The sequence below is a fragment of the Culex pipiens genome, chromosome 2 (assembly GCF_016801865.2).
Source record: "Culex pipiens pallens isolate TS chromosome 2, TS_CPP_V2, whole genome shotgun sequence".
In the NCBI taxonomy this organism is placed as follows: Eukaryota; Metazoa; Arthropoda; class Insecta; order Diptera; family Culicidae; genus Culex; species Culex pipiens.
In genome coordinates, this window is record NC_068938.1 from 79,871,724 (window position 1) to 79,896,041 (window position 24,318).

At 40.8% G+C, this 24,318-nt stretch overlaps 1 protein-coding gene across 1 annotated transcript in view; it reads left to right on the top strand.

Annotated features, from left to right (window-relative positions):
- Window positions 1-3,423: 3,423 nt before the first annotated feature.
- Window positions 3,424-24,318, top strand: part of LOC120418289 (insulin gene enhancer protein isl-1) — an 80,988-nt gene continuing 60,093 nt past the window's right edge. Inside the window, exon 1 of the mRNA XM_052708319.1 lies at window positions 3,424-4,336. Within this exon, the coding sequence (XP_052564279.1) occupies window positions 4,180-4,336 (157 nt within the window). The 5' untranslated portion in view covers window positions 3,424-4,179. The remainder of the gene's footprint in view (window positions 4,337-24,318) is intronic.

Sequence of the window (24,318 nt, forward strand, 5' to 3'; positions counted from 1 at the left end):
AAAAAAATCTAAGATTTAAAAAATAAAAAGAAATATATATACAAAACAAAATTTAAAAATAAAAAATTCAAAGCTTTAAAATTCTAATAATTAAAAATTAATAAAATTAAAATAATATAATTTAATAAATCATATATTCAAAATCCTTCAAATTCAAAATAATAAGAATTTAAGAATTTATTTAAGAATAAGAATTTAAGAATTTAAGAATTTAAGAATTTAAGAATTTATGAATTTAAGAATTTAAGAATTTAAGAATTTAAGAATTTAAGAATTTAAGAATATTAAGAATTTAAGAATTTAAGAATTTAAGAATTTAAGAATTTAAGAATTTAAGAATTTAAGAATTTAAGAATTTATGAATTTAAGAATTTAAGAATTTAAGAATTTAAGAATTTAAGAATTTAAGAATTTAAGAAATTAAGAATTTAAGAATACACTTCCGCAAACCGCATACGAAACTAAACTCCAAACCTCCAAACCTCCAAAACTCCAACTCAACCCCAAACCTCCAACCTCCAAACCTCCAAACCTCCAAACCTCCAAACCTCCAAACCTCCAACCTCCAAACCTCCAAACCTCCAAACCTCCAAAACCTCCAAACCTCCAAACCTCCAAACCTCCAAACCTCCAAACCTCCAAACCTCCAAACCTCCAAACCTCAAACCTCCAAAACCTCCAAACCTCCAAACCTCCAAACCTCCAAACCTCCAAACTCAAACCTCCAAACCTCCAAACCTCCAAACCTCCAAACCTCCAAACCTCCAAACCTCCAAACCTCCAAACCTCCAAACCTCCAAACCTCCAAACCTCCAAACCTCCAAACCTCCAAACCTCCAAACCTCCAAACCTCCAAACCTCCAAACCTCCAAACCTCCAAACCTCCAAAACCTCCAAACCTCCAAACCTCCAAACCTCCAAACCTCCAAACCTCCAAACCTCCAAACCTCCAAACCTCCAAACCTCCAAAACCTCCAAACCTCCAAACCTCCAAACCTCCAAACCTCCAAACCTCCAAACCTCCAACCTCCAAACCTCCAAACCTCCAAACCTCCAAACCTCCAAACCTCCAAACCTCCAAACCTCCAAACCTCCAAACCTCCAAACCTCCAAACCTCCAAACCTCCAAAACCTCCAAACCTCCAAACCTCCAAACCTCCAAACCTCCAAACCTCCAAACCTCAAACTCCAAACCTCCAAACCTCCAAACCTCCAAACCTCCAAACCTCCAAACCTCCAAAACCTCCAAACCTCCAAACCTCCAAACCTCCAAACCTCCAAACCTCCAAAACCTCCAAACCTCCAAACCTCCAAACCTCCAAACCTCCAAACCTCCAAACCTCCAAAACCTCCAAACCTCCAAACCTCCAAACCTCCAAAACCTCCAAACCTCCAAACCTCCAAACCTCCAAACCTCCAAACCTCCAAACCCAAACTCCAAACCTCCAAACCTCCAAACCTCCAAACCTCCAAACCGCCAAACTTCCAAACTTCCAACCTTCAAACCTCCAACCTCCAACCTCCAACCCACCAAACCTAACCTCCATACCACCCACAACCACCCTCCACCTCCACCATCAATCCCCCGAAGCCTTACCCCCCCCTGCAAACACGTCCCCCAAACACCCACCACCAACCTAAAATCCCCTCAACCCCAACAACCCCAAACCAGTCCAACCTTCGAAACCCAAAACCCTCCCCCACCCCACATAAGCACCCCCCGCATGCCCAAATAAAAACCCACAACCGTCCCCACACCGGCGTAATACCCACAAAATACACAAACGGGCCAGACCATGCCAGGCCAACCTCCCCCACACAAAACAACAACACCCCCAAAAAAAAAGCCACCCCCAGAACAAACCCATCCCAACGCCCGCAACAGCCAACCACCCCACACCGATAAGAAGAAAACCCAACAAACCCACACACAACCCCATCCAAAACCCCACCCCACACCAAACATCACCACAATAATAACTGTATGATTCAGTACAACTTTTATTAAATTTTTGAAGTAGGGGAACAGCATCTAATTCCAGCGTGCCTCTAATGTTGGCAGGTCAGAACTTTGACATTCAATTAAAGCTAATTAAAAGCGTTTTCAACTGAAATCGAGTGATAGAAAGCTCAATAAGAAGTGAGCAAGCAAGTTTCTATCAAAAGTTTTGCAAAATTAGTTGTTTAAATAGTGAAAATCAGTAAATTGGATGGAGTTAGGAGCGAGTGCTTAACCTGCCAAACATACGAGAATTTCCCCTATTTAAGATTTTATTTTACCTGTGTTCTCCTTAATTTCAAAATCATTTTGGGGAAATGCTGGAAATTATGTTATAACTTTATTAGAACGAAATGCTATAAATTATTTTTATTAGGTCCTTGTCGGTACTGAAACCTGGTTAGCAATGAGTCTGCTATTGTAAATGCAGTTTTCTTAAACCTAAGAAAAACCTAAAACTACAGAGGATCTTGTGTGTAAATGTTAGTGGGAGGGAGCCAATTACCCGCGGCGTACTGGGGGTTAGTATTAAGAGAGACTCCTAGTTCAAAATATTCTAGCATAAATGGATCTAAGATCGTTCAAAAATATAAGCTTGATCCTAGGCTTGATCCATTTCTAAATGTTTCAAAAGTTAAACTAGATTTAATCAATGAAAAGTTCTTAAATGTTGAGATAATTGCAATTACTGAACTATTCAATAATATCATTTTGAGTAAAAATCTGTTTTATCTGAAAATCTGTACAAATCAGTACGGTGACCCAAATATCTGTCATCTGTACGTACAGATTCTGTACTCAGATCTTTGCTGAAAATCTGTACCATGACAGATAAATCTGTACATGTGGCAACGCTGCCACACCCTGCCAAAAACAACATCCCAGCAGTACATAACCTAGCACGCACTACGTCTGGATTTCAGTCCAGAAATAACCCTTGGTTAATCCTCTCCCGCTACCTCCTCGCCACCCCTGTAGGCCCCATGACATCCTGCTTAAGGTGAATTCAATCGCAGAAGCCTACGCGCTCACACACGCACACACAACAATGCGTCTCCACGGCCAACCATTTTGTTCCGCCGCCGCGACGACTACTTGGATTGTTACACAGGCGCGCGCTCGCGTGTGTTTGTGTGTGCGTGCTCGCTCTTCACATAAGCCTCCACCCTCTAACCAAGTTTCTTTAAAACCTTGACAACCAATCCAACGCGCCGGACGGAGAAGGGGCGAGGCCGCTGTCTTCTTCTGCTGTTGATGCTCTCTTTTCTGCTGAAAAATTCTCTTCGCTCTCGCACACACATGCTCCGGTTGCTTGCGTGGTGTTTGTTCCGTCGTCGCGTCGCCTACTGAGTGAAGAGAGAGAGAGCACACGTGCGCGGTGGTATTGGTGATGTAGGAAATTGTGACACCTCCGGCCGTCGGAGTTGATTTAGTTCAGTGCCGACCACTCGCGGGATACGTCGTTGTACGGAGAGATTGCCGTCGGGTGTGTATGAGTTGTGTGTGACGCGACGATCTCATCCGGTGTATTTCGTTCAGTGTGTGTCGTAGTCGCGTCGTCGGCGTAGTAGGCCGAGAGAGAGCGATCCACCTAGCAGTGATCGGGAGCGACGCGGCGCGGAAAACGTTCCAGCGACAACGGCAATATTCCGGTGCAACATGCGCAACGGACAATCGGTTCCGGGGAGATAACCAAGCGGCCAATTATTGCGGCCACGGATCCCCGCCCGCGGTTTTTGATTAATCACAGTTTTTCATGGTTTACTACGGTCGGAGCTTGAAAGAAAACACGTCTATGGATCCCTCGTTAGGCCGAAAATAGGAGCACGGCTATTACCAATTCAGTGATCATCCGCCATAGTAAATCACGTTGGCCGCGCAGAGTTCAACAAATAGTTCATCAACTTCTGCGCAATAAAATTCAAAATCAGTTGATTTTTATCACAATTGCTTCAGTTGCGATTCGAAAACCAACAAGTGTCAGTGTGTGCCTTAATTAGTTCGTGGATCAAGTACCCAATTAACTAACCCCGCTCAACCCACTTCCGCCCTCCACCTTGGATTAAGGAAGTCCTCGAGAAAAAAGAAGTGTACAGTGCGAATCGAAAGCAGTGCCCAAACCCCTAAATTAAAAGTCGAGTTTTCGATCAGTGCTAACCGGTATCCACCACCCCCCCTACATGGTAATGGCAGAGATCGGTGGCCCCTTGGCGCACCAGTTGAACCCCCTGCAGAGCCACCGGGGCGGACTGGTGCAGCCGTCGCTGGTGATGAACCACCACCTGGACCCGCTGGACAACGGCGGGGGCACCTGCCACACGCCCAACATTCTGCCAAGTAAGTGTCGCAAGTGATGAGAGCGAAACACAACGTGAAGTTCTCACCCTGAAGATGGTCGAATAAAAGTGGATCGAAACGTCAGTTTGTTTGATTTGCTTTAGAAATAAAAGCAATCGAAACAAGTGTTGTTTTGTAAACCGTTGTCTAACTGAAGAAAAAACAGTGATTATGTCGTAGACATAACCGGGATGGCGTTGGATAACATTATATCAGTATAGTGAATATCGAAACATCTCCTTGGCTATAATAAGACCTACTTATATCTACTTATATTTGTAAACCATCGAGTTGTAAGTTGTCGTACTAAAAGTTTCTTAAAATTGAATGATTCGATAAAGAAACATTAATTTTGTTGAAATGTTATGTGTAAAATGTATTTTAGAAAGCTGAAGCTCAAATCTGTGTTAGGAAAGTGCAATTTCGGGGATAAAATTTATGCATTTTAGGAAATTGAAGTGAACGTCCGTGTTAGGGAAGCACACATTTACCTTAAAATTCTAAGCTGAAATAGAAAAAAGTTCAAAATTCCTAATATAAAGGAATTTTGTCCTTTTTTATTTCAGTGAAGGAATTATGATAATATAATAGAAAATTACATTATTTCAAGATTCAAACTAAACTAGTTGATAAAATTTCGAACCAAATGGTGCCAAACATCGTGAACCTGCGGATTTGCTGAACCAAGTAATAAGCATTTGAAATCTTACATGCAATCTTACATCTGAGGCAATCCGAGTTCTCGGAATGCTACCTCGTGCCAGTACCTTCGAGTAAACTTTATCAAACTTCGAAAAGTTACACTGCAGGAAGCTTTAAGAAGTTGCAATATTAATTAATAGACTTCGCTTGATTTTGTCATTAGATTAAGTGAAATTATAATAGAAATAGAAATCAGTTAAACAAATATTTTTATGTTTACATCCATTAAAACATTTTGCTGAGTAATTTAAATTTTTAAATATGTACAAAAAAAAGTGCGATTTTGCAAAGATTAAAGATCTGTTAAAAAATATTGTTGTTTCTGATGATTGTAGTATTGTTTTATTTAATTTATATTTTTTAGAGCAGTCGTTTAAGTCGTGTTACTTCTATTATGCGTAAAACAAATTATTATGAAGTACAACTGTACATTTTTTCACTCTTATAACTTAGAACAGTTTTTTTTAAAAGCCTCAACTGATCCACCATAACTTAGGAATAAAACGATTTTTAAGGTATTAGTCACCATAGTTTATTATCATCGTTCAGTTTATATAAAGTTTTATTTATTTTTATATTTGATGGAAAACCAAATTTAGGTGACATTAAGTAGATGAATTAAAAGCAAATGTTTTTAATATCATTCATTATAAATACACAAATAAATTTTTTAACTTATTTCAAACATAAGTTCTTCCAGAAGGATTTTTTTAATATGAGTTGAGTTTTTGTACGATTTGATAAGATTAGGAATGAAAGTTTCTGGTTTTATTTGAAAAGCTAAATATCAAAAAAATCCCTTTCATACAAATCTATAATAATTCTTTGAATAATCAAAGAATTATCATAGATTTGTATGAAAGAGAGCGCTCTTTTATTACGTAACGCAGTAGGGGGGGGGAGAGGGTTCGGAGGCCGTTTTACGCTCCATACAACATTTCTAAATTTTGTATGGAAATTTGGTTACGAGGGCGGGGGGGGGTGGGGGCAGGGGTCAAAAATTATATATTTGGCTGCAATTTTTCAAAATGATTAAATTTTATCTCGGAAATAACCCAGAAAAAAAGCTAATGGTTTATACTGAATTTAAATAAACCGATTTTCTTGAAAATAAAATTAATCAAGAATACTCAATAATTTCTCTTTAAAATAAAAAAGTTCTAGAGAATTTTTTAAGCAAAAAAAAAATCTGATGTTTTGGTCCTGCAAATTTGGTTTTATATGACTTATTTTTTATCTAAAACTGCTGAAAATTTAAAAATATTTTAATATAATATAAGAAAAAAGACTAATTCAATAAAAAAATAAATCTATTGAATCGAAAATATTGCTATTTTTTACACTGGCAAATAATATTTTTATATATTTTTGAAAAGCTAATTAGTGATTTTTTGGAGGGATTTAATATGTTTAACAATTTAATTAGGACTTTTTTTATAAGATCCTAAGGCTAGTACATATTTTATTTGCAGTTTTAATCCATCAGCGCTGGTCGATATCGTGAGAGGGGAGGGGGGCTAATTTTCATAATTTGTAATCAAAAAGTATGTTTTTTTTTTTTGAAGGGTGGGGTGGACGAAAACATTATGCAAAAGAATCCTGAGATATTCTTTGGAGTTTCCTCAAAAATAAGAGTTAAAAAAAATATTGTTTGCTTCAATAAAAATAAACATATGCTGTCGATTGCATTCATAAATTTTCCAGTGTTTATTTGGGCCGATGCAAATAATTTTCAAAGTTTTTGTCCTGGCTCTAAACGAGGTCAAGAGGGGAGGCAAATTAAAAAATACAAAAATTTAAATAACAAGCTTTCAAAAAAGTGTAAACTTTTTGCGGTACTGTCCATCGAACATTTTAAAAATAAACCTAAACATGTTGAAAATGATTCTAAACACAGGGGAATGCATGAATTCTCATATATTTTGCCTAGTTTTAGAAGTAGAAACCCTTTTGATGTAGTTAACAGAATCGACAGATCAGTGGAATTAACGTGATTCTTCCAAAATTCATGTTTCATTGTCTGTGAAAAAGTTTAAGTAACTTGGCAAAACAAATTTCAAAGCAAAATTACAGTAGCAAATTTCCCAACAATTACAAAACACTTCCCTTGTTCCAGCCAAACCCACAAATGACACAAACAAGCAATTGTACAATCGACCCATCAAAAATCGTGTCGTACATGGTCAGACCGGACACCGTCCAAATTCCCCCCTCAACCGGTTCCGTGAAATTTCCCAGATCCAAAGTTTGAACCGGTTCGAGCTACCGCACTACCGGTGCCAAAATTTCCAACGGTTACCTACAGATCTTGGCATGCCCAAAACTTGCCTTCGTTCCGTTCGATTCATGACATGCTACGACCTTTGCTGTCTTTTAAACAGAACGGCGTTGACGTTTCACACCTGCTTGCGGTTTCTTGCTCTAGTTTCGTCAGCTTCGTTATGCTTTTAATGTTTTAAAATTCTAAAAGTTCCGATAACGGTAGCCGACATTAGAAAAGTAATTAAACTGAACCCTGTTTACGCGAACGTCACCCGTCAACATGTGTTCAATCAGAACACACACGCGTGTCATTGTTGTTTTCTCCCTGACAGTTGCGGGCCTACTTTGACGGATGGACTACTACGCGCGGTTCAACCTTCGAACCGAGCGTTTGAAATTTGACGACGGCAATTTAGAGGAAAAGTTTGGTTGTTTTCGTGCCTGTCTAAATCATGTACGGTTTTTTTTTCTTTCTCTCTTCTAAATGGAAGAGCAGTCGGAACAAAAAACAAACCAGCCATTTAGCGGTTAATAGTTCACGCTCATAATTCTTCCCGGCTGCTGCAGCCGCTGACGACGACGAAGTCGTCCTCGGGAAGATTTAATACCCCAAAACGACTATCTAATTGACTCTATAAATAGTCCCATTTTTGGTGCAGTGCGTTCCGGGGTCCCCGCCGGCGGGTTCGGGTTCCATTATTTATCCACGCCTTGTTTGTTTTGATTGTTGTCAGTCAAGTAAGGTTTCCCACCACAAAAAAAAACTGAACTTCGAGATGCATCCGATGCATCACCCTGTGTCAACCTCCGCTTCCATTAGCGGCGGCAGCCGCTCAAGTTTTTTTGGAGAGTCTATAAATTACGTCGCGCCACACTTCCAGGGTGACCTCTCGCGGTTGACCCCGCGTCAACTCCGCAAACGCCATTAAAAGATGTCTCAGCTGGAGATGTTTTTATGAAGTCGTCAAGTCGGACGTGACAGATGTCACGGCAGGTGTGCGTCACCCTGTGGCAGTAGTTTTTGGTCAGCGAAAAAAGGTTAGGTAACCGGTAGGTGGTTTGCTACTATTTGGCTACCTTTTTGTGGTGGGTGTTAATGGACAATTAAGTGGAACCTGTTTAACGGCCGGACACCTGGAGAATCTCGCGCGACCTCCGTCGGCTTGGTGGAGTGACTCAATTTAGGGTTGCATGATGTTACGGCAGGGTGACAAGTAAAAACGAATTATGCAGTAAAAACTCGTTTGGTTTGACACAGTGTAATGGTACAACTGTCACTTTTTGCAGCGATGAAAACAAACAAAAACTGTCGGTATCGTCGACATATTACCACGTTTTTCTTGATGTAAAAATTGCCATTTTGTAAGAAGACCTTAAATTCAAACAAAAAAAAAAGTTAAATTATGCCAACAAAAAAGTCATAACTCCAGTTCGTTTCCCTTTAAAAATCCCAATTTAAATCGTAGCATTCCGCGTACACAGCTTCACTATTTAAAGCTCCACCGGAGCTGGGATCCGCTGTCCGCTGGGGTACAGTCGCCGGGGGTAATTGTGACAAAATATAAAATTAAACAGAATCCCCCATAAAAAGCGAACCGAACCCAGCGCAAACGACCAGATAATTTAAGGTGAATATAAAGTTCACACTATTTTACGACCGCCCGACCGTCCGCGTGGAGCTGGTCCAGTGGTCAGTGTTGCCGCGCGGACCACATCACAGAGAGATCGAGGTGACCCTTGCGGCGGCGGCGACGGCCAATTCAGGAATCTCTCGGCGCATTCCTCTGTCCGGGTTTAACGAGTTTTTGGGGTTTCTTTACGAGTGAAGGACCTTCACCTGACGCGGAGAGTCCTCCTCTCCTATGAAATCAAAGGAGGCCATCAAAATTATTTAGGGGTGCACACGGCGGTCGCGGGAAAATTTTACGGCCTAGTACGACGACTTTGTAGACGTGGACGTCGTGTGCGCGCTTGACGCAGCTATAGAAAAGTTTCAACAGAGTTTCGTTGAGTACCGGCGATAGAAGAATCTTCATCAAATGAATATCTTTTGACGCTCATCAAGCGAGCAGGGCTCTCCTCTCTCGCGCACGAATGATCGGTAAAAGAAAACTCAAAAACTCATCATCTGGATTGTTTGGTGGAACACCGATTTCACAAATACACTTGCAGTTTGCAGGTGTAACGTGACACGTCGAAAATGATCTGTAAGTTTTCGTAGATAAACATTGCTCAGACAAAATACAGTAAATAAATTTCTTTTGCGGGTAAAGAAAGATTTTTTTTAGATTATTCCATCCCTGCTGAGCAACTAAGCAACTAAATTTTAAAGAGGCAAAAGACGTAATTTCTGTTCAGTGACATATCGTTGGAAATATCAATATGGAAATAGTGAAATTTAGCGGCAAAAAAACAGAGAGATTCAGAAAAATATCGTTAACTCATTGATGATCTTTTGAGAATTTTAGAGATTTTCGTCATCGTGTTCAAACTTGTCTCACTTTCGTATTTGGGAGAGTCTTTTCTTGACCTTTCCTGTTGACGCATGCGACGACTGTCATTTTTGTGTCCAATGTGACAGCAGAGCATGACAGCGCCACCGATGTACGGGAGGAAAATTGCCCGCTTCTTTGATGCCGTCCGCCGCGTACTGGCCAAATGGTTCCGCCGGCGAGAGTGCTGCTGGACCTCTCGGCCTAGGCCCCCAGGAAGGCACAGAAAGCCCCGAGAAAATTATTTAATTATTCCACACTTGCGAGTGTGCGTACATGTTTGGCTAGCGCGAGAGGAATCGCCCGAGAAGTGCGCGCGATTCGGCAATTTTAATTAAAATCCGAAAGTATTTCGAAAATAAAATTGTTTGGAAATAGATCCGTGGCCGGCAAACGGTCCGGGGGAAGATGAAAGGAAATGTCGCGGCGAAGCCGCGCCGAAGCGGGCCATCTGTGGCCTTTCCATCTCACCGGCACCTTGTTTGAGGTTAGGGTGAAAATCTTGGCATGCTCTGCGCCAAGGGTCGTCAAAGGAGGCGGCGTAGAGTGTCACCACCGGGGGCGGCCTACTTTGAGCGCACATTCTTTCGAAGAAGTGACCGCTACGCGTGAGGTCACGAACTGTTTTATGGCGCGCGAGAGGACAGGTTAATCGGGTAGCGCGCAATTCCCGGGATGTGGACCGATTCCGGGGTTTGAGTTTGCCGCCGCCGCCCGGCGAAAGCTAATTATTTTAATTGGTCACAGAGCTTTAATTTGATTAAGAGGCACTCGTTGGTGGTGCCCTGAAATGGGTTCTCGGTTTTGACGAGCGACCGGTTAATTGTCCGACAGGTGATTCAACGGTGCGGAATTTGTAGGGTAAATTTGTTTGAACCTACATGTAGCGAGTGACAGAAGATGCCGCTTTTGTAGCAGGTTGTAACAAGAACAAAAAAAAATATTCGGGATTCGAGACCAGAGTTCGGAAAACCACTCACACTCACAAATTGAGTAGGCTTCCTCACAGTAAACATTCTCGATACTCACCGTGAGTGTGAGGGCTGAGTAAATTTACTCATATTTGAGTAAAATGAGGGTGTGAGTAGGCCGTTTCCAAAAATTGTTATTTACAAAATCAATGACCACATCAATCCAAAATCAAGTGTCTTTATCAATCGGTTGTACATTCGAGGTAGCGTCAATGTTTATTAATCCGTAGGTTATGTGTTGGTATTAAAGTGGAAACATTATTTTTTTTTGTCTGTCTCGTATTTTTTTTTCATTGTTTTAAAAGAAGACTTGGATTGTCAAAGTCCAGCGGATGGGCAATTATTTTCATAATTTTAAGATTGGTGACCGGTTGAATCCGTTGTGGATTGACCTACCGCAGGATAAATTGGAGGCCACAGACGAGGGCAGCTTCTGCGAGTGGATGTTGGCAGCCATACCAAAAGAAGATGGCCGTGTTGCTGTGGGTAGTGGTCACTCCCTTCGACAGCTGTGCAACTGTGGCCACTCTCGGTCGCTGACAGTTCTACCAATATGTCTTGCCTAAGAACCAGGATACGCCAATGGAACCTCAGCGGCCGCCGGTGGCCCTAGCTTAAAGCTGTCCAAAGCACTAGATCGGCCTTTTTTTAGTTTTCAGTGAACCTCCAAGCCAAAGCCACCGGTGGCTACTGCAACTTCTCTGGCATGTCCCGATTCTTAACCAAAACACATTTGTACAAATGTCGACGACCGGGAGTGGCCACTTACCTCAGCAACACGGCCATCCACTGCTGGTAGAGCTGTTAAAATTCACCCGCAGAGGCATCCCCCGTCTAAACAACCTTCGACCAATCCGTCGGTAGGACAGCTGGAAGCTGACAACAAACAGCTGAAAAAAAACAGATCAAAATCAGGATTTGAACCACTGTGATAAAATAAAAACTACTAATTGAAAGCACTGCGCCTCTACCATCAGGACTACTTTTTCGCTGTTGAGTGAACAAGAAAATTACCGATGTACAGTTTGACATCTCGAAATTTGTTTTCTAAAATAGCCCTCATGAGCGCTCAAAGTCCTCTTTGTGAGTAAATGAGGAAGGTCCTCACACTCACCGAGAGTGATGAGTAATTTACTCGCAGGTAACTTAGTTTTTCCTCATGGTTGAGTAACTTGTGAGTGAGTTTCCGAACTCTGTTCGAGACCGAACTATTTGATTGGGATACTATCTCTTTGTCACAACGCCGCGATTGCTTTGCAAAAGCAAAGAGAAATAATGCAATCATGCTCTTTAACTCTGTCCTCTCTTTTTATGCAGTATCCGATGAGTGATGAAGTTGTATTAGTGAGTAAACGATGCACCGTGCACAGCTGAAAGTGTGACCGTTGAAGTCAATCAGTCCTAAGGTTTGCGTGTGCATTTTTTAGAAACTAACTTTTGCTTAAATTAGGTGTTCACAATAAAACTTGAACAGTTTAGTAGAAACTAGACAATGTCCCCCGAAACCACCGTTCAATATAACGATTCAGTTTTATTGATAAATTACGACTAATCAGCTACCTTCACTTCTCGCTATTCCCAACTCTTAATAACTCTCGCGAATGACAGATTAGGTGTTCAGGTGGAACGCTTCCCCGTCACTTCCCCACACACAGTCCGGCAAATTCCAACCACTTTAAACGTCCCGACCACTGGTCTTGCGGCTGCCCCGAGAAATCGGGCAAGCGCAAAATTTGCATAAATTCAACCATCAATAAAAATTTCACTAATTTGGACCTAAAAATACCCACCAGGGCCAGCAGTTGCAGCAACCGGTCGTCGTCGTCGGTTGGGCAGCTGCAAAAGGGCGTGACTGGTTTTGGTTCTGGCGATCTTTCAGACGAAGTCCTGGGGAGGAGGACCCTCTCCAGAATGACACAACACGAGAAGCGGTCTCCTTTTTGCGCGCATCCCCCGTCAAAGAGACCGCGCCAAAGATCCAAAGTGTCCGCCGGTCAGCACCACGGGTTGTGGACGGAGGTCGGGACGGACCAAAGACAACAGAAAAAAAAGCTGACCGCGCGCGGTAATCAAATTTGCATAAAAATACCTTGGTATTGGTTTTTAATAAATTATTTGGCAAATATATTTTGATGTTAATTGAGGAATTTAGGAAATTTATTCCGTTTCCGAATCGTATCAAGCCGGCGATCTGCTTTCGTCCACCGCGGGGTTGGAGTTGTGGTCTTCTTTGGTTGACTTTGGGAGAGTTGGGCTGTTGCACAATGGGTTTTAGGTGATGAAAATCGGTTATAATTTTAATGTGGATTTGGCGAAATTGCCACTTTTTATATTCACAACATATTTAAAAATAAAAAAAAGATTTTTAATTTTCATAATATAAAATTTCTTTTTTAATTCAGGGTCCAGATTGCTCAGAATCCTCTCTTTCAATCGCGAGTACAAATCGGCTCTGATAAAACTCTCCTCAACCCAAACGTTTGTCACTACCACACCAGTCACTACTGAATACACTCTCTTCTGCTCTCTTTTTCTCTCTGGTCGGTTCAGGTTGGCTAAGACAGACCGATTGCGTTTTGACGCTCGAAGCTGATTTGATTTCATCTGCGAAGGGCTGTGTTTAAATCATTGATGTTTTCAACGTCATTTAGCATTTTTTGTTTGTTCATAGAACATAAAAGTCACATTTGCACCGAGAAAAAAGAGTTCCCAAAATCGTGAACAAGCGTTCATGAAAATGGGAACCACGAACAAAGTGTTCAAATCCCATGGTACGTTTTTGAAAATCGTACCATGGGATTTGAACACTTTGTTCGTGGTTCCCATTTTCATGAACGTTTGTTCACGATTTTGGGAACTCTTTTGTCTCCGTGTGACATCAACATAAGCCTCGTAAAATTCAAATTGAAGAGCCATGTATTGCAGTGCAACCTAAACGAGTGCCACGCAGGTATTTTCTTAGCTTCGCTCCTCTCTGAGCATGTTGTTGTGTGAGTGACGCCGACGAGCGTAGTAGGCCAAGCAAACCATAAAGTATTTTGATCGATCAAATCGCGGGATGCTTGCGAATCGTGAAAGCTCACGATTGGTTGCGTGCTAACGATTCAAGTGGTTGGTTCGCATCGAATGTGTCATTTCATTCCTGATCTTTGAGATGAAATTCAGGGCTTTTGTTTTTAGGTTAATTTATGCCAGTAAAATTCGATTTGAAGTACACAGAAAAAAAAATCATGGTAATATTACATCTGGGAAGGGGTACATCTTTTATGTCATAAAAAAGGTGTAATTTTACCTCTGGAAATGTGTAATTTTACCACTTTTCTGGTGTAATGTCACTTTTTCAGTCTAAATTGAGGTAAAATTACATCATAAAAGAGGTAATATTAAACCTTCCAAAATTAAAGCTTCCAAATTTACATTATTTTTTTCTGTGTGCCTATAGGTCAGTGTCGAGGGAGAGATAGACGAAAACTAAAATGTAATAGATTATTCCTATCTTTTCCGGAATGTGATCTCGAAAATATATTTTTGTAGCAGAAAAATGAACCACTTCATACAAAAAAAGCAAAATCAATGTAGGATAAAATTTGATTAAATCGGTTTATTGAATATCTGTATCAAAGTTTTTTTTTTTAATTTAGGTGATATTTTTGAAGGTATCCTGCTTTTAATGGAAATTCGTAGTAACTTTATAATTTTGAGACGCTTAGATATTAAAAAATCCAAATAAAAATATTTTGCGGTTTTCCTTTTGCATATTTTTGGATTTTTTGTCCTTTTTTGTTCAATGAAGATATTATGTTTCTTCAAAAATGTATTTTCAAAGTCAAGTATTTGATTTAAAAATTAGCAAAAAAAAATTTCATTAAATCTATTGTTTTGTTGCTCAAAACAGAATTTACAAATAATAAATTGATTTTTTTGGCAATGTGACAACCCAAAAAATAAGCCAAACAAAATATCTCGTGAAGTCCCACTGTGCCGCCGGCAAGATTCGCCAGCCCGTTTTCAAGAGGCAGGCAGTCTGTCCAGATCGCCGCACCGCGGCCTCAGTTGACATGACGTTCGTGTTAACTGATTTTCTTGAATTTATAAAATTAATGCAGTCCACCCGAGGGGTCGGAGCCGCAGCAACTCTCTCAATCCCGCGATCGACGGGGCATCGGTATAATTATGGAAACTTGATGATTGAAATTGGTGCTACTGTTATACAACAACGCCACCACGCCAACGTTCCACCGCCGATCAGACGTATTTGTCACGGATATCTCCCAGTGGGCCAGCGGACAACCCAGCCGATACCGGTGGAATGTGTTGTCTCGGGAGAGCCCGAGCGGGACCGGTTCACGCGCGTCACGTCAGCTTTAAATCGATTAATTCTCCGTGCCTTGTCAAACGTGACAGCTCGAAATCTTCCCGGACCAGTTTTGTGTGTGTCCCCGCGGGTCTCCCGAAACACGCCCGGACACTTTGGGCAGCTTAACGACACACTCGCTCTATGCGTTTGCAGAAGCTGCGAGTCTGCGAAATCCGTGAAGGTTACCAATTATTGTAATCCTATTTGAAAATTAATATTGTAATTAAGTTTTTGCCCTGCGCGAGGCGCTTGCGTCTTGCGGACTTGGTGTGCGGGAATCGTGCACGGTAGCCCGTTTTGGTTTACCCACTTGTTATCGACCGTGACGGAATTGAAATGTGGACCCTGGGCAGGCCCCCAGGGGAGGTGCGTGGTCTAGCTGCCGGTCACACGCATCTACGTGACAGTGTAGCTTGGAGAACGAGATTTTGCCCCTGTTGTGGCATGTAAAGCTTAGCGATTAAAACCCATTAGAAATTAGAGCTTGACCATAGTCACGTGTATGTCCCTGTTTTGGTCCTACAAGATAAATAAAATTTCAAATTTTAAAACTTCTTGTATTTTGGACTAAATTTCTACAATAAGTGGATACTAAATCTGCAAATTTGATGGAAATAGGTCTGCATCCTCAACCTACCAAACATACGGGAATCCTCCTATAACCAGATCATGTTGTTCTTCAGCGAGCTACCGTTCAAAGAAGTTACAATTTCTCGCACAGGTCACCCCTGCAGGTCACCATGATCGCAACTTAATCCGACATGTATTACACACATCCCACACCTAGTCGGCTCACAGCAAAGTTTGCGCCAATCCGACTAATTTGATCGTGTTCTGCGGGCCAGGGGCCAGGCCACGTATTAATTAGCGTTGGACTCTCTGACTTGAACCATTTGCTACCTTCACACCTCGTACTCTCGGCAAACGGAATCGATCAAGACGTGTGTGGGTTGATCCCAGTTGGGTCAGCTGAGCCGATTCACTAATCGAGGGCGGAACCGGAAAAATTGAGGCGAAGAAAAATCTATATTTTGTAAACAAGTGCCATCCGTTACCCAAATAGACATAAATTTGGCCGTCATCGTCGCCGCCAGAAAGGTACAAATCGCCAGGAACTGGCTAGACATAAATCATAACCGTCCCGGGAGTGTTGGCCTGCACCGAAATGCACCTTACTTCCTCAGCGTTTGTTTGGGAAGAGGAGCCGTTCTCCCTTCTTCCGTCCTTTCGTGGCCAGGTCAAACTTGTTTGTTTATCTCATGGATTTTGGTTTTTTTTTTTCGTTTCTCCACTTTTGACTAGCGCAGGAATTAGACATAAGTCCGGTGGGCGCACCAGTGTGTTCAGAACTTTGCGTACGATATGGATTTTTCGGCGACTGCGACCGGATCGAGATATTCGACTCCACAGACTTTTACGACCTGTTTTTTTTTCTTTGTTTTGTCTTCTAACAAGCCTAGCGTCGATGCCGGATTGTTTTATAGCTTATTGTACCTTCCGATGTTGATGCTATTCATCATGGTTAGAGGAGATTTAAGAGCGGGGGGACCCCACCTAGAGTTGGATTTTTGGTTTTGGGAACACCTAGGCGCCATCCTTCGCGAGGTTAATTGCTGTTGGTTTTTTGAAAGTCGACTTGGTCTCGGAGAAATGCGTTCTTATGGAACGTTGAGGGATGAGTCAACTCAAACGAGGTTCAAATTCTTGCCTGTATGTCATAGCTACACGGAGAAAAATCAGTTCCCAAAATCATGAACAAGCGGTCATGAATATCAGAACCACAAACGAAGTGTTCAAATTTTATGTTAAGTTTTTTTAAAATCGTACCATGAAATTTGAAAATTTTGTTCATGGTTTCAAAATAAATTTCATGAACGCTTGTTCCCGATTTTAGGAACTCTTTTTTCTCCGTGTACGGGCTCGTCTTAACCAGCTGACCAAAGATAACGCTGAGCAGGTCTCGACAAATGTAATGATGCGGTAGTCGCATAGGTTGACAGAAATCTTTCGTTTGGGTGTACAATCCCCTGCAGAAGTCCATCCCTCGAGAGTTGGTGCATGCTCGTTGCAGTCATGCAAAACACCAACACTGTAAACATTGGCTCGAGAACCGCACCGTCGACCACAACGTCTAGTTTCGCTTCCCAGCGCTGAATAAAATATGACGAAGAACCCCTCAGCATTGATAAAATCAAATACAAAATTTAATTATATTTGTTTACAATTAATCCGGAGATTTTGTTTGCCTCCTCTGCCAGCAGAACTTCGTCTGCTGTTGGGGCGAACCTTCCGAAAGAGTAAAAGACAAACTCCACGTTGGGACTTGTTTACGTTTGGCGCAAGTGTCTGCGAGTAGGGTATCTTCAGCGGTCCCCTGGGAACTACATTGTATCACGTCTGGAGAACTCTTTGGAGGCAGAGCCCTGATTTACTTGCGATGAGAATCATAACTAGCTGTAATTCGATAAAACAACAGGCCGTCTGCTGGTCGTGCTTTTTTTTTGTTTGTACTCTGAATCTCCAACGTAAAAAGGTCCCATCAGCATCTCCTTTGCGCCCGGGAGATTGCTCCGGTTTCATAATTGGTGCTCGAGATTCCGAGATGAACACCTGTTTCGCTGGGACCGTAATTTGATTAAAAGTTGATCAATTTTTCAGTCCGTTCCCCCCGGAGTGAGAGTGATTTTGTGCAACGTAATCGATGGATGTCCATCACGTAGTGTGATTCTACACACGTGGAGAGTGTGCGTACGCGCGGAAACGGGACCTGGAGTAGTGTCTAATTGAATCGCCCTTCTGCTCCCCTCTCGTAGCGTCCACGATTATTGAGATTTGTTTAATGCTCTGGGAGTTTCCCAGCAGGTAGCAGGTTTGATTTTGCTAAAAGCTGTCCAAACCCGATCTCGGACGGATCCCCAGAGAGCGACGGATCTGATGGATTCGGACAATTTTCGGTCAATCGCCGGAACTGGCCGTCCTGGGAATCGAAAGCTTCTAATTTGTCGATGGGGTCGTCCTGTGTCGGGGGGTCAAACTGACCGGTCGTTGAAGAGAGAGAGAGGAAAAAGGTACGAAAAAGTTAATCCTCTTTTACAACAAGCGGACTCGTTTGAGGGAGTTCTTACGGAAGAAGGCCTTTTAATAATTCATTCGGATAATATCAGAACGCGAACGGAACGCTTACTAATGGCTTCATTTTTCTACTCGATTCGGCCCCCGTCATAAAGTCAAGCCTCACAGGGGTTGTTTCCCTCCGGTTGACCACTGTGTGCGCTGGACAGCTGGATTAGCTCGGCCCGACAGCTAAACAAAGTGAGTGAGGAAATATTTAGGATTAGTGTTATTTATTGCGATCCATATTCATACTTTTAACTAATTCCACTTTTTACTGTTTATTAATAACATTTATGAATAATTCCCCGCGCCGAGGACCCCAGGCACCATCGTCAGGGCGAAAATTTACGACCCCTTTTCCCCGCATAGAATTCCGCATCCCATGAAAAACTCAACTTTCCGTACGCACTCCTAGTTGGCTGCCATGTTCTTCACGCCGGGCTCTAAACGCTACTCTTAGATCAAACCAAGAAACAAACACACAGTCCGCGCCGCATTAAAATACAATTTTTCTATAAGTCGTTTGAATTATGGATGCGCCCCCAAACCAGGGGGCTGTCGCTGGGATGAAAAATTTAATAGCGAAATTTTACGACTTAATTTGAGCCCCGTCAAGTTATCACCACTATCGGTGACACCGGATCGGCGTGTCGGAATTAGCGGCGGCTAATTTCGGTCTAATCTTGAGTGTGGGGGGAAGTAATCTGGGAGATGCGCTGTGAAAACGGGCAATTATTAGTTGTGAAGGTTGTGTCAAAGCTTATCGCACTTATTGTTGGGAAGTTGATATTTTCAGCCATGATTATGTTTCATACACACAGAAAAAAATTATGGTAATATTCATCGGGGAATGGTGATAGATTTTGTGTCCAAAAAAAGTGTAATATTACATCAGAAACTGGTGAATTTTCATCAGTGTCTAATCAATATTTATCAGTAGGCTTAGTGATTTTTCACGCTTAAAAATGGTAAATTTCACGGGGTCTTTTATTTCAAAACACCAAATTTCACGGAAATTTCGCGGATCTTGAAAACTGCTTAAATAACTTCGAATATCTCAGATTGAAATAACAGAAACAACTTTTTATGCTTCATCATATATTATTTCTCAAAAAACTTTTTAAAAAACTTCTAAAAATGTTTCCACGTGGTTTATGGATAGGCCCAGTAAAAATATTATAAAGTGGTTTTCATCTGATTTTTCAAAAATCTTTATTAAAAATCAATAGGCAAATATAATTTAATCTATAACGAAATCTACAAAATATTATGCAATATCAGAACAAAAAAACAAAAACAAAAAAGTGGTATTTTTTAACTTCCACCCAAATAATCAAATTTCGTGAAAATTAAACAGGACTCAGATAAAATATGAATTGTGAATTTCAATGGGGAATTTAAATAGAAATTCATACTTTTTCTCGAGCTTGGGAGTTTAGCTGTTAAAATAATAAAAAGTCTTGAGTAAATAAAGCTTGAATTAAAATAAAATCAAAATATTCCTTTCAAATAAAAAAGGTATCAAATTGTTATCCTAAAATTGTTGTTTTCTTAAAAAACTTATAAACAATCCTTGTGATAACTTGATGATTCCAAAAATATTTGTTTTACCTTGACTGATTTTTGTTAAAATCATTTAAGTATTCGCAGCATACACTTCTCAGGAAATATTGTAACAATTTAATGATAAAGTATGTTCTGCTAACAATTCTTCAATTGTTTCATAACGTCATGATTCGAATTCCCGGACGCTTCGAAACCCGGACACTTCAACTTTCTTTATCAATTATTTGGATATAAGTTCGCATTATGAATGTCAAAACTGTGTTATTTGATGAATTCTAACATCAACTTTCATTTAAAGTTTGTTTGGACGCTGTAGTTAATGCCAACACAATTAAATTAAATAAAAATATGAGTTTACCAAAAATGCGAAACATTTCAACGGGAATATTTCATAGGCGTCCGAAGCACCGGGAAGGCAAAGCAGAAATTTATGTTTTTGATTTTCTTAAATTATAGCCATGTTTTATATAAACTATCGATTATTTTGATGTTAACAGCTTATTTGAGACCTGAAGAATGCCATTCACTAACATTTCAGTCCAAATTTGTGCGATTCATAAGCAAAATCGAGTGTCCGGAATTCGAAGCAAAAGTGTCCGGATTTCGAATCAGCTTTTAACAGTGTCCGGGATTCGAAGCACAACAAGTCATTTTAGTTTTCAAATTCTGATGAAAAATTGTTAGAAAAGGCATATTTTGCATGCAGTCTCCTAAAACTGACTGTTTCTACTAAATCCTGGTGATATTTCTACATTTCCAACTTATTTCATGATTTTTTGCCAGCTATAACAAAAATAATATGGTACTAAGTGTCCGGATTTCGAATCATGACGTTATAACACTTTTCAAATGAAATAAAATATTACATAATTTTTTTCATAAAAAGGTCTAAGTGGATGAAATGTTTATGATATTGTTATTTCAAAGGATTGCACAGTGGGGCCAAACCCGGTGCTAATCCCATGAAATTGATTACGAGAAAGGCCGCAGGTTTTTTGACCTCAAAAATAGTGTTCTATACGTAAAAAAGCCTGATTAATCGAATGGTGATGACCCCATCCACCGGAGACCACGGGAACAGGTCCATTTTGCCCCTTTTTTCCCTAAAAATCAATTTTCTCAAACTATTTGACCTGTACAGAAAAAGGCCGCAGGTTTTTTGACCTCAAAAACAGTGTTCTATACGTAAAAAAGTCCGATAAATCGAATGGGGATGACCCCATTCACCGGAGACCACGGGAACAGGTCCATTTTGCCCCTTTTCCCCTAAAAATCAATTTTCTCAAACTATTTGACCTGTACAGAAAAAGGCCGCAGGTTTTTTGACCTCAAAAATAGTGTTCTATACGTAAAAAAGCCCGATAAATCGAATGGTGATGACTCCATCCACCGGAGACCACGGGAACAGGTCCATTTTGCCCCTTTTCCCCTAAAAATCAATTTTCTCAAACTATTTGACCTGTACAGAAAAAGGCCGCAGGTTTTTTGACCTCAAAAATAGTGTTCTATACGTAAAAAAGCCTGATAAATCGAATGGTGATGACCCCATCCACCGGAGACCACGGGAACAGGTCCATTTTGCCCCTTTTCCCCTAAAAATTAATTTTCTCAAACTATTTGACCTGTACAGAAAAAGGCCGCAGGTTTTTTGACCTCAAAAATAGTGTTCTATACGTAAAAAAGTCCGATAAATCGAATGGTGATGACCCCATCCACCGGAGACCACGGGAACAGGTCCATTTTGCCCCTTTTTCCCCTAAAAATCAATTTTCTCAAACTATTTGACCTGTACAGAAAAAGGCCGCAGGTTTTTTGACCTCAAAAATAGTGTTCTATACGTAAAAAAGTCCGATAAATCGAATGGGGATGACCCCATCCACCGGAGACCACGGGAACAGGTCCATTTTGCCCCTTTTCCCCTAAAAATCAATTTTCTCAAACTATTTGACCTGTACAGAAAAAGGCCGCAGGTTTTTTGACCTCAAAAATAGTGTTCTATACGTAAAAAAGTCCGATAAATCGAATGGTGATGACCCCATCCACCGGAGACCACGGGAACAGGTCCATTTTGCCCCTTTTCCCCTAAAAATCAATTTTCTCAAACTATTTGACCTGTACAGAAAAAGGCCGCAGGTTTTTTGACCTCAAAAATAGTGTTCTATACGTAAAAAAGTCCGATAAATCGAATGGTGATGACTCCATCCACCGGAGACCACGGGAACAGGTCCATTTTGCCCCTTTTCCCCTAAAAATCAATTTTCTCAAACTATTTGACCTGTACAGAAAAAGGCCGCAGGTTTTTTGACCTCAAAAATAGTGTTCTATACGTAAAAAAGCCTGATAAATCGAATGGTGATGACCCCATCCACCGGAGACCACGGGAACAGGTCCATTTTGCCCCTTTTCCCCTAAAAATCAATTTTCTCAAACTATTTGACCTGTACAGAAAAAGGCCGCAGGTTTTTTGACCTCAAAAATAGTGTTCTATACGTAAAAAAGCCTGATAAATCGAATGGTGATGACCCCATCCACCGGAGACCACGGGAACAGGTCCATTTTGCCCCTTTTTCCCCTAAAAATCAATTTTCTCAAACTATTTGACCTGTACAGAAAAAGGCCGCAGGTTTTTTGACCTCAAAAATAGTGTTCTATACGTAAAAAAGCCTGATAAATCGAATGGTGATGACCCCATCCACCGGAGACCACGGGAACAGGTCCATTTTGCCCCTTTTCCCCTAAAAATCAATTTTCTCAAACTATTTGACCTGTACAGAAAAAGGCCGCAGGTTTTTTGACCTCAAAAATAGTGTTCTATACGTAAAAAAGCCTGATAAATCGAATGGTGATGACCCCATCCACCGGAGACCACGGGAACAGGTCCATTTTGCCCCTTTTCCCCTAAAAATTAATTTTCTCAAACTATTTGACCTGTACAGAAAAAGGCCGCAGGTTTTTTGACCTCAAAAATAGTGTTCTATACGTAAAAAAGTCCGATAAATTGAATGGTGATGACTCCATCCACCGGAGAACACAAGAACAGGTCCATTTTGCCCCTTTTTCCCCTAAAAATCATTTTTTTCAAGCTATTTGACCTGTACAGAAAAAGGCCGCAGGTTTTTTGACCTCAAAAATAGTGTTCTATACGTAAAAAAGTCCGATAAATCGAATGGTGATGACCCCATCCACCGGAGACCACGGAAACAGGTCCATTTTGCCCCTTTATCCCTAAAAATCAATTTTCTCAAACTATTTGACCTGTACAGAAAAAGGCCGCAGGTTTTTTGACCTCAAAAATAGTGTTCTATACGTAAAAAAGTCCGATAAATTGAATGGGGATGACCCCATCCACCGGAGACCACGGGAACAGGTCCATTTTGCCCCTTTTTCCCCTAAAAATCAATTTTCTCAAACTATTTGACCTGTACAGAAAAAGGCCGCAGGTTTTTTGACCTCAAAAATAGTGTTCTATACGTAAAAAAGTCCGATAAATCGAATGGTGATGACCCCATCCACCGGAGACCACGGGAACAGGTCCATTTTGCCCCTTTTCCCCTAAAAATCAATTTTCTCAAACTATTTGACCTGTACAGAAAAAGGCCGCAGGTTTTTTGACCTCAAAAATAGTGTTCTATACGTAAAAAAGCCCGATAAATCGAATGGTGATGACTCCATCCACCGGAGACCACGGGAACAGGTCCATTTTGCCCCTTTTCCCCTAAAAATCAATTTTCTCAAACTATTTGACCTGTACAGAAAAAGGCCGCAGGTTTTTTGACCTCAAAAATAGTGTTCTATACGTAAAAAAGCCTGATAAATCGAATGGTGATGACCCCATCCACCGGAGACCACGGGAACAGGTCCATTTTGCCCCTTTTCCCCTAAAAATCAATTTTCTCAAACTATTTGACCTGTACAGAAAAAGGCCGCAGGTTTTTTGACTCAAAAATAGTGTTCTATACGTAAAAACGCCTGATAAATCGAATGGTGATGACCCCATCCACCGGAGACCACGGGAACAGGTCCATTTTGCCCCTTTTTCCCCTAAAAATCAATTTTCTCAAACTATTTGACCTGTACAGAAAAAGGCCGCAGGTTTTTTGACCTCAAAAATAGTGTTCTATACGTAAAAAAGCCCAATAAATCGAATGGTGATGACCCCATCCACCGGAAACCACGGAAACAGGTCAATTTTGCCCCTTTTCCCATAAAAATCATTTTTCTCAAACTATTTGACCTGTACAGAAAAAGGCCGCAGGTTTTTTGACCTCAAAAATAGTGTTCTATACGTAAAAAAGTCCGATAAATCGAATGGTGATGACCCCATCCACCGGAAACCACGGAAACAGGTCCAAAATTTCTTAAATTCTTAAATTCTTAAATTCTTAAATTCTTAAATTCTTAAATTCTTAAATTCTTAAATTCTTAAATTCTTAAATTCTTAAATTCTTAAATTCTTAAATTTTTAAATTCTTAAATTCTTAAATTGTTAAATTCTTAAATTCTTAAATTCTTAAATTC